Here is a 14,326-nt window from a genome sequence, read left to right as displayed (position 1 = left end):
TCTCACTGGGATTATCAATCATGTTCATGCTCCGTGTCTCTGCTGTCCGGAACGGGGCTTGGCTCTCTCTCTTCACGCAGCAGATTACCCGCACGGCGACCGCTCATGTGAAAGAGCCCTAAGTGTGGCCATACCTTTGGCGTTCGTGGTTTTGAATAGTCTACATGTGCTAAGTGGTCTAAGTCTTCTCACTGATGGCTACTCATAATTACTGGTAAGGATGATATATATACTGGGTCTTACTGCAGCAAGCAGGAAGATAGAAAAAAAGAGTTTACTGTTTCTCAGAAATAGCACCACCCTTGTCCACAGGCCACGAATGGTATAGCAGTTGAAATACATTGGGTTAAAGCTGCAATGCCGAACACATGGCTTATGGACAAGTATGGTGCGGTTTCAGCACAAAAAAATCTGATTCTTTGTGACATGTTCTTACACGTCATGAAGATTTATGAAGTGCACGTGCGCATCTATGAAGTGTGACTATGAGAGCATGATGGGAGTTGTAGTTTCCCTCCTTGGTGCCTCCTTGGTTTCCCTCCTTGGTGCTAGACAGCCACCCGGTTGAGATCAATGTTCTCCGTAGAATCTTTCATCGAAATGATAGTCATAAATTTAGTGCAAAAACTTTTTGGCCATTTTCCACCCCTCTTATTAGTTTTCCAAAAAGTGTGTGGGGTTTATTGTCGTCTCCTGTGGCCCAACAAATTTACTATAATTTACATAGGAAACGGATACTGTTTATAGCTCAAGTCTGTGCCAGCTATCATTTTGATTTTCCGGCATATGTACAGGCAAAACTGAATAAAATGTATTAAGATATGACAAATATATTACACCAGCGCAGTTAGGACTAAAACTGGCGTATGAAATGCCGGACTTGGCAAATTACCCTCAGTGAGTTCAATGCTAAATTCCTGGTTGCTTGCACTGATCACTAGGGGGAGTTCAGGAGCTTACTGTTTACTCTTTCATTTATTGGTTCAATGAATAAACTGTATGAAGTTAGCACCTGAGCTCCCTCTAGTGGAGGGTGGAGACAATCAGGAATTTTTTATTTAGCTCTATGTCTATATAGGGGATTTGGAAGTTTGTATCAGGAAAACCAAGCATCAACAGCTAAAAGATATCTCAGGACATTTATCAGCACAGAATATTGCATCTAAAACGACATGGGGTTAAAAGTTGGACATTCACTTTAATCCTATAAAGAGATTATTCTTTTGCAGTATTCATATATAATATTGTGTGGTCCTACAATTACTGTGCTATCAGCACAAGAGCTAACCTGACAATCAATTCCTTAATTTGCTTTAAGATCATCAAATTTGCTGTAAGTTGCAATGTCTCAATAACCAGAAAATTGTTGTCCACTTACTTTATGAGCGTACTTAATCATTTTTGAATTTGTTCTCTCATTACACTCATTAGGGTAATATAAGAGATAATTCTATGTCTGACACACTGAATATTATCTCCCTTCTTCCCAAGGTCACAGTCAAGGAGAGAAGAGGAAGAAGGGAGGGTGCCATTGATTTTGAAGTAATGAGGTTTATATTATGGCAGATGGAATCCAGATTTTGATTTGAAGGACATAAAGCGAGGCCCCCTAAGGGGGGCAGAGCATTGCCCAGGTCTGGGGCGCAGCTGCTGAGTTAACCCCTTTAAGTCAACAGGGCAGCATTGATATGAAGGTGATGCACAGTATAAAGCCAAACAATCCCAGCCAGTATAGGACACAGAAGTGCAGCAGATTATTAATGTACCAAGTATATACTGTATAAATATATATACAATTAGTCTGGTGTTACTTACTGTCAAGGCAGGGTTCACAGACAGTCTGGTTCACCCCACATTCGTGTACGACACCCTCTCCAGATCCGCAGGCTATACAGCATTCTCCGCTCTTGGTGTATTGTCCTGTTGGACAGTCTTCAGCACCCACCAACAACTACCGAGACAAAAGACATCAATCAGTTAACAACATGTTATCTATCTATCTATCTATCTATCTATCTATATATCTATCTATCTATCTATCTATCTATCTATCTATCTATCTTTTATATCTATCTTTCTGTCTGTCTTTCTAATCTATCTATCTATCTATCTATCTATCTATCTATCTATCTATCTATCTATCTATCTATCTCATATCTATCTATCTATCTCATATCTATCTATCTATCTCATATCTATCTATCTATCTATCTATCTATCTATCTATCTATCTATCTATCTATCTATCTATCTATCTATCGATCTATCTTTCTGTCTAATCTATCTATCTATCTATCTATCTATCTATCTATCTATCTATCTATCTATCTATCTATCTATCTATCTATCTATCTATCTATCTATCCATGCATTCCATCCATTATCTATGCAGAAGGAAGCAGTACTTTAGGAAAGAAAGTGATGGGTACCAGCTGCCTCAACCTTGATCCAGGGTCACATACAGCCAAGAGTATTGCAGTTCTCCAGGGATTCCAGTTTATTCTTCCATGTTCAATGCACAAATACCAGCCCAGTTGCAATATGATCCATGCAGCACAATACATTTCAATCATTAAGTGCAATTAGTCATTAAACTGCAATTAGCATATCAAAATATATTTTGTATATGAAAAAATCATATTGTGAACCATGTGAGTATATCTAAGCTGTATTCACATTGCTTACCATCATTCATCACAAAATTAGTGATTATCAGTGGTGCACCCATTGCAAATCAGCTCTATATTCATCAAGCTGGGCTAATACTTTGGGGACGTGGCGCATTGTAAAAACCGCAACCGCTTTTACTGCATCTCATCTGCAACTTGTAGCATACAGTATCGGTAACACACAATATGTAGGGGGCATGGTGTCCTGCAAGAACTTTATGGATTAATTACACTTTTTGGTTTAAATGGGGTTTTCCAAGATTTTTATACTGATGACCTATCCTCTGGATTGGCCATCAGTATCTGATTGGTAGGTGTCCGACACCTGTGAACTCCGCTGATCAGCTGTTTAAGAAGGCACTGGTGCTCGCAGTAGTGCTGCGGTCTTCTCCAGTTTTGCCTAGGCCATGTATTCTCGCGTTCATCGGTCACGCAGCTCAGCCTCATTGAAGTGAATGGGGCTGAGCGAGATACCAAACACAGCCGCTATACAATGTACGGCGCTGTGCATGGTGAGCAGAGAGAAACTTACAGGAGTTCCGGTGCCTTTTCAAACAGCTGCTCGCGCAGGGGGTTCCTAGTGTCAGACCCCCACGATCAGATACTGATGACCTATTCAGAGGATAAGTCATGCAGAGGATAGGTCATCAATAAACATTTCTTGTAAGACTCCTTTAAAGGGATTGGAAACCTTTCACCAGGTTAAGGCCTCATGCACACGGCCAGGCAGTGGCCATATTGCGGCCCACAAACAGCGGGTCTGCAATACACAGGGACCAACCGTGTGCACCCCTCATCTCAGATGCGGACCCATTCACTTGAATCGGTCAGCAATTCAGAAGGTCGGTGCGGAACAGAGGCAAGGAACCCCACGGAAGCAACATTTAGTGCTTCCGTGGGGTTTCTGTCCGTGCCTCCGCACCGCAAAAAATCTACTTTATGTCATCTCCCTAAATGTGACATTACAATTTCTCAGGGGCCAAAGAAATGGACCCTAGAAGAAATCTAAAACTACCCAGCATTATTTTTCGGTACATAGTTGTATTATTTAGGAACTGAATTGCCATATTTTAAGGAAGTTAAAAAGCATTGTTAGGATAGCTCTTTCAGTGGGCATGATTTGAGTACTCTATGGCAGTGTCATACAATACTGTATGTGGCAGTATTATATTATCTTGGTGGCATATGTCAGAATGATGATATTATGTGGACCTGAATAAGAACAACTGTCTAATAGTGGTAAGCATGGAGATCCTACATTGCTTATCGTCCAGAGCCCAATTTTCTTAAAAATGGCCCTGATTAGAAGATAATTTGACAGTATTCCCTTACAAGCAGCTGCAGCATAGTCACAGTATATAAGCCTTTGGAGGAGTCTTAGGTTCGCCAATTGTATCCTACATTGAATAAGCACCTAATAGTAGTGTAAAAGGAAACATTTGTTCACATACAAGTAAAATCCTCCATGAAACTGCATTATAGGGGGTGATGTCCAGTACCTCCAACTTGTCAACACCTCCCTCCAATGGGAAATATTCCACAGCTGGGGAAAGAATTTGGGATTTCAGGACTTCAAAGACCTTGGAGCTCCTCCAGCATTAGAGAAACGCACAAGCCAAAAGTAAGCTTCTTTCTAATTTTGACCCATCAGGAATCTCATTAGGAGAAGATCAGAGCTGTTGTCTCCTACGTCTGGGCAATCTACGGGCTTTTGGCGTTGGGTTATAAAGCATCAATTCCAATCATAATGTTTCATTAGGGGGATTGCTAGTTAAGCAATTCCTTAAAGGGTCTGTTTAGGATTAGAAAAACATGGCTGCTCTATTCTAAAAACGGAGCCAAACCTTTCCATGTGGTATTGCCGATTGGCCGCAATCATTTCGATAGAGCTGAGCTGCAGTACCAGACACAACCCATGAACAGGAGTGGCGCTGTCTCTGGAAGAAAGCCACCATATTTTTCTAGTCCACTAGTGGTCTATATATATAAAACAGAAAAGTGACATGACAGCGGGAGGTACAGGACTGATGTCCTTCCAATTAGTAAGAGTGTTTTCCAGTCAGTGAGCCATCTTCTAATGACTGAGACTCCTAATAAACTAGACCAATTTGCCATGAGACACTGGACAGCTTTCCAATAATCAAGCTGCTCCCTTTTCCCACACTCAGCATGGTAATAAATATGCGCAAATGACTTTAGTGGTTTCCAATATCCTTACCCCTCCCCCCCCCCCCACCCAACTGGCCATGTCTTAATAGCATCCTCACACAGATGGCTGAGCCATTAGTGCAGGTAGATATGTCACTGACCACCTGTGGTCACAATGTATCTTGGCTGTTGCACAGTACAGTATGTCTGCATTGCACTAAAGCCAAGGGTGTGCCTCTATGGGGTGCAGAGCGAGCAGCCGCACCAATGCCCTTGTGCCTGAGGGGGGCCCAAAGGCCCCACTGTCACATAAGAAAGCACCACTATTATAAATGGTATATGGTAGGTGGGGGTCCTAGAACCCAGAAGCTTGAAGTTACACCTCGGACTGAAGCTACTATATGTATGTATATATATATATATATATATATATATATACACAGTCAGTATATATAATCAATAGATAGATTTGAGATACATAAAAAGGTGTGAGATATGAGCAGTGTTACACGGGCAGACTATGGCAATTGCAGAAGGTCGTTGCCAATCATTACCCTATGTAATGCCCAGCAACCAGCCAACAAAAAAGCAAGTGCTGATGGCATCTTTTATGTGTACATAAAAATGATTGCATCTGGCAGCGTATCGCCCTGTGTAAGCTGCGGATGTGCTGCTGACCATAATGGAAATTAACTACTGCACATATCATTGTAAGTAGTGACCAACTGTTCATCCAGCCTTTCATTTCAGCAATTGTTTGCTTGTGTAACAGGAGTGCAGTGCCCCAGAGGAATACTGCACAAAGTGCCAGTAAAAGGGTGAGCGTAATGTTGCTGAGTTAAATGTTGTGATTTGTTGCTAAAGCACGTATTTATATATGCACTAAGCCTACCTAATAGCAATGTATGGGAAATATATAGTTAACACTGGCAGACCTGGTTAGGTTACTGGGTTGATGGACCAGGTCCACCACCTGATTAATTAGTGAGTCTTAGCAGAGCTACAGACAAGACCTACATGTGCAAGCTTCTGCATGAAGAAAAGAGACCAGCCATCTTAGAAGTCCCAGAATCACAAAGGCTATGCAAGGTAATGACAGCAAGGTATTTGCTTGTTTATGGCATAAAGACTTTGCTGCTGTGAAAAGAGTTTATTGCCACGTGTCCTACCTCCTCTAAGGGCGTTGTCTAAGTGAACCCCTTGATCTTCACAGTACCCCTGATGGTGGGGATAGACTTTTCAGAGGCGGTGTCACGGTCCCTCCACTGAGAGAAGTGAGAAGATCGGATAGACTTGCTGCACGTGAGGGTATCTGACAGGTGTCTCTGTTTTCCTATTTGTATCTCAACTCTCCTCAGATGCTGCTTGTTATCTGTGATGAGGCATTATTTAGGTCTGCCTCACACTGCTGACCATGTGGTTGATATTTCCTCTTGGAGTTGCTAGAGCTTGTTTGTCTTGGATCTCCTGCTTCTCCATACATCTCAAAGCTAAGTACAACTTGCCTTTTCTGTTAGTTACTCTGTGGTGTGTTTTGGTTCTAGGCCTCATGGAGACATGGGTTTCTTCATCTGGGAAGGAACCAGCTGTCTCGTCTCCTGCTACCTATCCTAGGGCTCGTCAGTTTTAGCAGGGCATATGTATCTGGCATATGAGCATTTCCACCATCAGGATCTGCTCATACTGGCAGGAGTTAGGGAAAGGCCTAGGGATTACTAGGAGGTCACCATCCCTCTTCCTTAGCTTTTGAGGCTTAGACTGTTGTCTAGTTATTTTGTGTGTATCTGGTGTTTTCCCCTTCCCCATTATCAGTGACAGGAAGACCAGGAGGTACCTGAGAAAGGTACCAGAGGTACATGCGTTGTCAACAGGCTGAGTCATAACCAGGAGCAACAGTGCAGGACCGAAGGATGAGGCAGAGGCGAAGTCATACAGGCAATAGGTCAGGGCAGGTGGCACAGGTACAGGTCAGGCAATCCAGGTCAGCAACAGGAGAGTCAAGAAAAGCAGGCAGGGATCAAACAGGTAGCAGAATCCAGGAATACAAGTACAAGTCAGGAACACCAGCGGATATTAGGAACCTTAGCAGGACACAAGGACCTTGACACTGAAGCATCTGGGAAGGGTGCTGAGCCACTTATATATGTGCAGGATGGCTAGGATTGGTTGGCGAGGTCATATGATCCAACCCATAAAACACAGGAAGTGATGCGCTCCGGCCCTTAAGGAAATGCTGCAGGAAACAAGCAGCAAGCATGCTGTGGCCAGGGCTGAAAGGAAACACTGGTAGCAGATCACCGCTTAACACAGCACCTGGGACCATGGCGGTAAGCAGGGGAACAGCGGTATACAGCAGCCGCTGTTACAATCCATACTTTGCATACATTGCCCTGCACCCTGCCAACCACCTAACATCAAGGGCACCCCTACTACCATCAGGCAGGAGCCAGGAAAGTCAGAGAGTGTCCTCAGGGATGAAAACGAACCTCCATTCACTGTGCGCACCCCAGGGAGCGCCAAAGTGAGCATTGCCACCGTGTACTGTGAGTACTACTACCACCATCATAGCGCTGTTTGACTTGCTATATGGCCAATCTTAGGTAATCTGCCTATATAAGAGGATACTTAATCACCACCAAGATGTTTTACTTCAAAATTATCAGTCGAGGTCTGTAGTACCATTCCAGAATAAACACTCCATGATCTGAATGCCTGCTATTCCTGAAGACATGTACTGATCAAAGAGGACTTTCAAAAAAACAGGACTAATCTACTCCACTAGCAGTTGCATATGGACCTCACTGGTGATTGGACCCGAGGGGTGTGCATCCTGTCACTACTGGAGGGGCGCACCACTGGTCATGATAGATTGGGCAGCCATAGCTTCCCCAGTTTATTGATTGAGAAATGATACTTGAGGATGTTACTGCAAAGCTTTTACAGACCAACGCGGTATAATTTTATTAATAGGTCACTATATTGCAGATCAGAAGGGGGTGAAGCTCTGTGAAGTCCTATCATATCGTAAAAATCTGATCTCATTTGATTATGGCAAAATCTAATCCCATTTGATTATGTGCTGACCTTCTGATGGACCCGCCTGAGCCTGCCTGTACAGGATCCATCTCCTGAATCCTTGATACAAAGTGGGTTTCTTCTCTCTTCAAGGGTGAGATGAGATGTAAAACCTGGCACCCACCCAGCAGCAGAGGACTAGTATTAGCAGCAGTGACAAATGCTGACGCTGGTAGCTCTTAGTGGCCCCATTGTCACCCCAGAGCGCTACTTGAGCTCATAACAGCTGCTGGCTTCCAACTGCAAAAGACACAAGAATTTTTGGTATTTATAGGAGACTTTTCATATAGGAATATATACATCAGTAATATATATATATCTATATAATCGAGTCAGTCGAGAATTTTGGATAACATTTTATAAAGGCATTTGCCACTGCCACCATAACCATGAGTTGACACCCTTTGTCAAATATCTTATTTATGGAATTGATACTGGTAAACGTGGGTGCACGGCTTACATAGCATGTCGGACTGACAGCTATTCTTGCTCCTCTCGGTTCAATCAAGCGAGTAACTGTTCTCAACAGGGAGATGGGTATAAGTCACTGACACCTTTGTCACCAGATTATCTCCTGAGAGTAAAGCAATCCAACATGTCTTATCCTTCTTTTCCCTGATGTCTTCTCTCAGCAGAGAGTTGGGATACCCCCATACACATTAGACGGCTTAACAGTACCAGCGAAATTAGGAGGTTTGGATGACATTCATCTAATGCATATGGCCACCTTAAAGGAGTTTCATTACACTTCACTTCATTAAATTTGAAGCCCAGTCTGCTGTACCTATTGATAAAATCATACTCATCTGCTGCCCTGCCACTGCATTCTGCCTCCCTGGGTCCTAACTCACTTGAAAACTTTCAGATGGACGGGGTTACGTTTGCTGCTGCAGGGTGGCACGTCACTGCTGGGACATGTGCCGTTTGGGAATATGTCACCGCTCAAGCCAGTCATTGGCTGCAGTGGCGCATATAACCCTGTTCGTCTGGAGGTTTACAGGATGGGGACCAGAAGACCGCAAATGAGGGAGCTAGAACAGTACGGCTGGCAAAAAGTGAGTATGTTTTTTTTAATTTGAAAACAGGGTTATAACTGGAAAACCCCTGCTAAAGAGGACCTTTCATGTTTTTTTTTTTAGTTTAGATAAATACCTTTCCTTGCGGGGTATCCCCCCCCCCCCCCCCCCCACTCCACCCCGATGCTGCCACCCTGCCAGTTTTTTTTTCCTTCAAATATCGCTCCTACGCTCCGCTGTGCCCTGCTGCTGTTTTCCCGCACAGTATGGTAATTCTGAAAATCGGTACAGGGAGGAGGAGACGCCAGGGTTTCTCAATGGGCGTCTCCTTCTCCCTGGCTGTGCTGCGATCCAGTCACAGCGGAGAGCGTCACAGCCAGGGAGAAGGTGAATGATAGACCTTCAGTGCATATTTTTGGAAAATCCCTTTAGCACAGTTTGTAGCTGCAGGGGTTGCAAAGAAGAATTACAGTCAGGTCCCTAACATCTTCTGGGTTCACCCAATTACATAAGAAGCAGATCTAAGGAGTTATTTCCTCACTGTACATTACACTTAATAAGTGATGCCACACTCGTTCTTAATTCTTAAGTGTAGCATTTTTGTTATGATAAATGATACGTATCATGCACCAGTTCAGCCTTTCCGAACGTAGCTGTTTAAAGAAGGGATCACAGACCGATGCTAAGTTTACATTCCACCGAAACACCGGGACATTTTCATTCGTTTTAGATTCTTTGCACTTTATTTACTGGGAATAAAAGCTTTTCCACATATAAACTAAATCATTATACCCTCTTGTTAAAGCTTTTATGTGGTTTCTACATGAGGATATTTTATTAGTTACAGGAACAGTTAAGTTAAAGGACATATTCATCCACAAATTAAAAAGGTATCAGTATTTCTACACTTTTGTCAGGTCTTAGAGTACAATTTCCCAACAACCAACATGGACACCATTATATGGCCAAAATGGTTGTTAACCAGTTGCCAGAAACTCACAAATGGTAAATGTGCCTAGCTAAAGTTGACTATATGTTTGAAGCTTTCCAAAAAGGTACTGCAAAAATACCAGTGCCCTTTCTTCAATCCCCTGCTGGTCCAGCACAGATGGATCTGGTGGTCCCCCACTGGTCTCTGGTTACAGGTTGCTAAGTCATGATGTTCTGTATTGGTATGTGACCACTGCAACCAATCTGTGGCCTCAGTAGTCATGTGCTGTACTTACTGACATCAACGGTACAGCAAATCATAGCTAGCAGCTTATAAACAAAGACTGGCGGCAGACTGCTAGAGCATGTGCATTGTATTGGTGGGGGATTAAAGAGGTGACAACTATTTTTCAGTTGTTTTGGAACATCTGCACCTCCTCTTTTTCTTTCACACTTGGACAGCCCCTCTAGCAGAGATCTGGAGGCAGACATTGTATGACTGCATAAAATGGAAAAATTTACTTTTAGAAGTCTATGAAAGCTGTTATATAGTCTGTACAGGTTCTTCCTAGAAAGTGATATAATGGTTAAACAAATGAGTGAAGGGGTGCTAAAAAGTGATATAATGGGGTCAAAGAGTGACAGACATGATCTAAGTACTCCTAGACTGGAGAAAAGGATCTAGTCAGTGTTGGAATGGGGTACCTTGGGAAAACGAAAAGACTGGCATTCTAGGGGCCTGTTACTGTGTCATTGGAGGAACATATGGTATCTGGTGGGTTAATCTGACCCTGAAGGTGGTGGTTCCATGGAATGAGGAAATAGATTATATGAATAGACTAGTTGCTGGCTGTCTCTATTGTTTGGTACACAGATACTAAAATAGAAGAAAAACTTCTTTAGTAAGATAAATAACTAGAGTTTTTCTAAAGCTTTCCTCTAAATTATTACATTCCAATCTCTTTTTTTGCAGCATCGGCACGCTTCTAAAATTGTAATTACATCCTATAAACAAATAAAAGTAATACATGTAATAACGGGCATCCAGATGTGCCCTGCGGGAAACACATAAAGGCTAAAATTATATTAATATACTTAGTGAAGTGTTGGTGCTTGAATAAGGCAACAGATGGGCTAAGGTTTATGGATACTACTGATTCCCACCAGTCCTTGTGCCCTGCCTATTCAAATACATGGTTGTGCTTATCCCTAAGAGCTTACTGCTTATATGAAACAGCCATATATACCAGATACAATACATGTACTAAAGCCCATGATGTCAACCATGGATACAAGGGTATGTCTTCATATGAATCAGTATACGCCTGGATATTTGCAAGCATCAAAAAAATTTCTTTCTTGGTGGTTCTGAAAGGCTTAATCCCAGTACCAGTTTGGGTCTCATCAATCAATTGTCAATGATATACCAACAGAAATCTCAAGGTGACCAACACAATAGTGAGGTGCCCCCATTTCTGATTCACTTCTCTGATTCACATGTTTTCCATGAGAAATCAAATCAGAGGAGGTCATGTCAATGTAACAGATCAATTAAAATATTTCTAGCAGAAAAGTGCGAATACTTCAGAATATTGACCCAAACACAGTCAATCCAAAGCAAAGATGCATGACACATGGAACATTTTTGGCTACTATGTAGCCTGTCAAAGTTGGGCTCATACATCTTCCACATTAGTGGCGGGAATTTTGGTAATGTTTTGTCTTCTTAAGCATTATCAAACATGGAAGAAGAGAATCAGACCAAATTTGATGCACTATTTCTTCTAAAGAGGTGGGAAAAACGACCAATGAGCTATAAGTCGACTTGTCCTGCTCTGAGATGGAGTGGTAACAGGGAAAGACACTAGGAGGTAGCCCATACATAATTTTTCCTATTGAGATCTGTTTGTGGCTTCTATAGGCAACTAATCACTTGAATGTTGTAGCTTCTACCCAATGGTAAGTCCTGTTATAAAGGAATGTAATAATAAGTAAAATAATATTATTTGTGTGTTTATGCTTTTCTAGAAGCTAGGATCTAATCCTGTGGTGCTTGTACCCCAGGAGGTAAGTGCCATGTTCCCAGGCAGTGATGGCCAGTTCACAGTGTTCGCCCGCGAACACATGCGGGCTGCCATCTTGACTCACAAGTCCTGCGATGCACAGGTAAGCCCTTACCTGTGCCTGTGCCGCGAGCCGGTGACCGCATTTGTTTCAGACCGGCTCGTGGCACAGGTAAGGGCTTACCTGTGCATCACCGGACTTGTGAGTCAAGATGGCAGCCCGCATGTGTTCGCTGGCGAACACTGCGAACTGGCCATCACTGTTCCCAGGTTACACTTATAATGTCCACATGCTGTGCTTTTAATGTGAAGCACAGGGTATGATCATAGCTTTGGGGTACTCTGAGGTAATTCATTTGCCTAGGGGGTGCCTGACTTGACAACACAAGATGAAAATGTTCCATATAGCTTTTACAGACTCCTACATTTACTGGGTCCGTTTTGAAGTAGAAGGTCTACATGTATGTATCGAATTCAAACATATATATCTAGCTCCACTGTTCTGTTCCCCATAAACAGGACAACACTGATATCTTAGTAGTAAGTCTGTAACTTTCTAGGGAATAAAGTTATACAAACTGTGATGTTACATAATGAAACCATCCATCATGGGTGGGCAGGAATGTAGATGTCAGATTATTTGTCAAGCAGTTACAGATGTTTATGCAATAGATTGTGAGTAATTGAGCTGCCACAATCCATGTGTTGATCTTGCCAATGGTCAACCAAAATGTCTGTAGCTCAAATGGGACACCGTCTCTTTTATACATCTAGACAAGCCATTCGCCATTTCAATAATTGTTATCCATACACTCAGCGTAACCCGAAAATAGGTTTACTCATCCTATAAACATCTATAGTCTATACATAAACCTGTGTAATATGAGGTGCCACAAAAAAAATAGGCTACATAGAAAACATTATGGACTTTACACAGCCAAACTCAAAGTGAAACTCCAAGTTTGGCTAAATTCTTCCTAAAATGTGGAAGCAAACAAATAAGACAAAATATTATCTGAACAGCTTCCAAAACAGCTTCTACTGTGAGAGAACACCAGCTTCTTAGAAGTAGACATTCCTCAAGTTGACGGGAGCTAATTTAAAGAATTTTATTATATATACACTGCCTATTAAAGCGGCCCTGTCACCAGGATCAACCCTATTAAACTAGACATACTGGCTAGTAGGGCTCAATTTGAATTGTCCAATGCTTTATTTCCCCTATGGTGGCACTGCAAGAAACACTTATTGTTAAGTTTCCCTAAACATTATAGCTTTATGCTGGGAATCCAAATTGTGGCCAGCTCATTGTCATTGGACCCTTATGAAAGAAAGTAGACAAGCCCTTTAAGCTACCACATTGAATAAACATCATTTGGATTGTATTCTCTTTTTATATGCTGCCCCTCTTTCAATTTGAAAATTACTAACAGAAAGTCCAGGAAAATGTCTGCCCCATGATTACCACTGTATCTCACTTTATCTCACTTACCTCTAGTTATGAGAACTTCAAGGACATTTACATATATATGTGTGACCGATATTAACATCTCTTAATTATAAAGCCCAATGTACCGTACGTTAGGTTTTATAGTCTTTTAAACAGCTCATCAATACGAAGCCTGGAGAGTAGCACTAATAGGGTGCTGAAACATGAAGGCACCTCCAGCACTGGTAAATACCACAGCCTAGGTAACTAATCTTTGAAGGAGGCGGAAGACGAAAGGATTTCAACTAAGATGAATTTTCAGATCCAATGTCTTTTAAGTATGAGTCTGCAAAATGCCCTGTATTAATGGACTGAGAGAAAATAAAACAGCATGCTAATATGCACATTGATTTCTAAAGATCTTGGAGATGAAGAAAAAATAACAATAAGGTTCTAATACTAAACCAAGCTGTATGGGGTCTCCCTCGCCATAATACTATATATGAAAAGCATATGTCCCCTCCTGCAATCACACCCCCTCTGACATTATCCACATCAAAGTTCATACCCCGCCAAAGATCACAGGGCATAAAATCCGTGAACAAGTGGTATAAAAACTTCCAGAGGAGGGAAGACTATGTTCCAGTTATGCTGTATCACATATGCTATATACAACATCCCACATGTGCAACACAGGCAGAATACTTTTCAAGCACAGGCCTGGATATTCTGCAGTACCTATGCCCTACATATGGAGTAACAGGAGGAGAAATTGAGGTTATATGGAGTACTAAGAGGAGTTATAGGGAGATGTTATACGGAGTAACAGGAGGAGATATAGAGAGTTTATATGGAGTAATAGGAGGAGATATAGGGAGAGGTTATATGTAGTACTAAGAGGAGTTATAGGGAGAGATTATATGGAGTAATAGAAGGAGATATACGAAGAGGGTATATGGAGTAATAGGAGGAGATATACGGAAAGTTACATAGAAT

At 42.0% G+C, this 14,326-nt stretch overlaps 1 protein-coding gene across 1 annotated transcript in view; it reads right to left on the bottom strand.

Moving 5' to 3' along the window:
- NGFR (nerve growth factor receptor) overlaps window positions 1-14,326 on the bottom strand; it is an 86,738-nt gene that overhangs the window by 51,621 nt on the left and 20,791 nt on the right. Inside the window, exon 2 of the mRNA XM_040435050.1 lies at window positions 1,816-1,951. Coding sequence (XP_040290984.1) covers window positions 1,816-1,951 — 136 coding nt within the window. The remainder of the gene's footprint in view (window positions 1-1,815; window positions 1,952-14,326) is intronic.

The sequence above is a fragment of the Bufo bufo genome, chromosome 6, assembly GCF_905171765.1.
Source record: "Bufo bufo chromosome 6, aBufBuf1.1, whole genome shotgun sequence".
NCBI classification, from domain to species: domain Eukaryota; kingdom Metazoa; phylum Chordata; class Amphibia; order Anura; family Bufonidae; genus Bufo; species Bufo bufo.
Note: the sequence above shows the minus strand (reverse complement) of the source record. Positions and strands in the feature narration are given on the sequence as shown.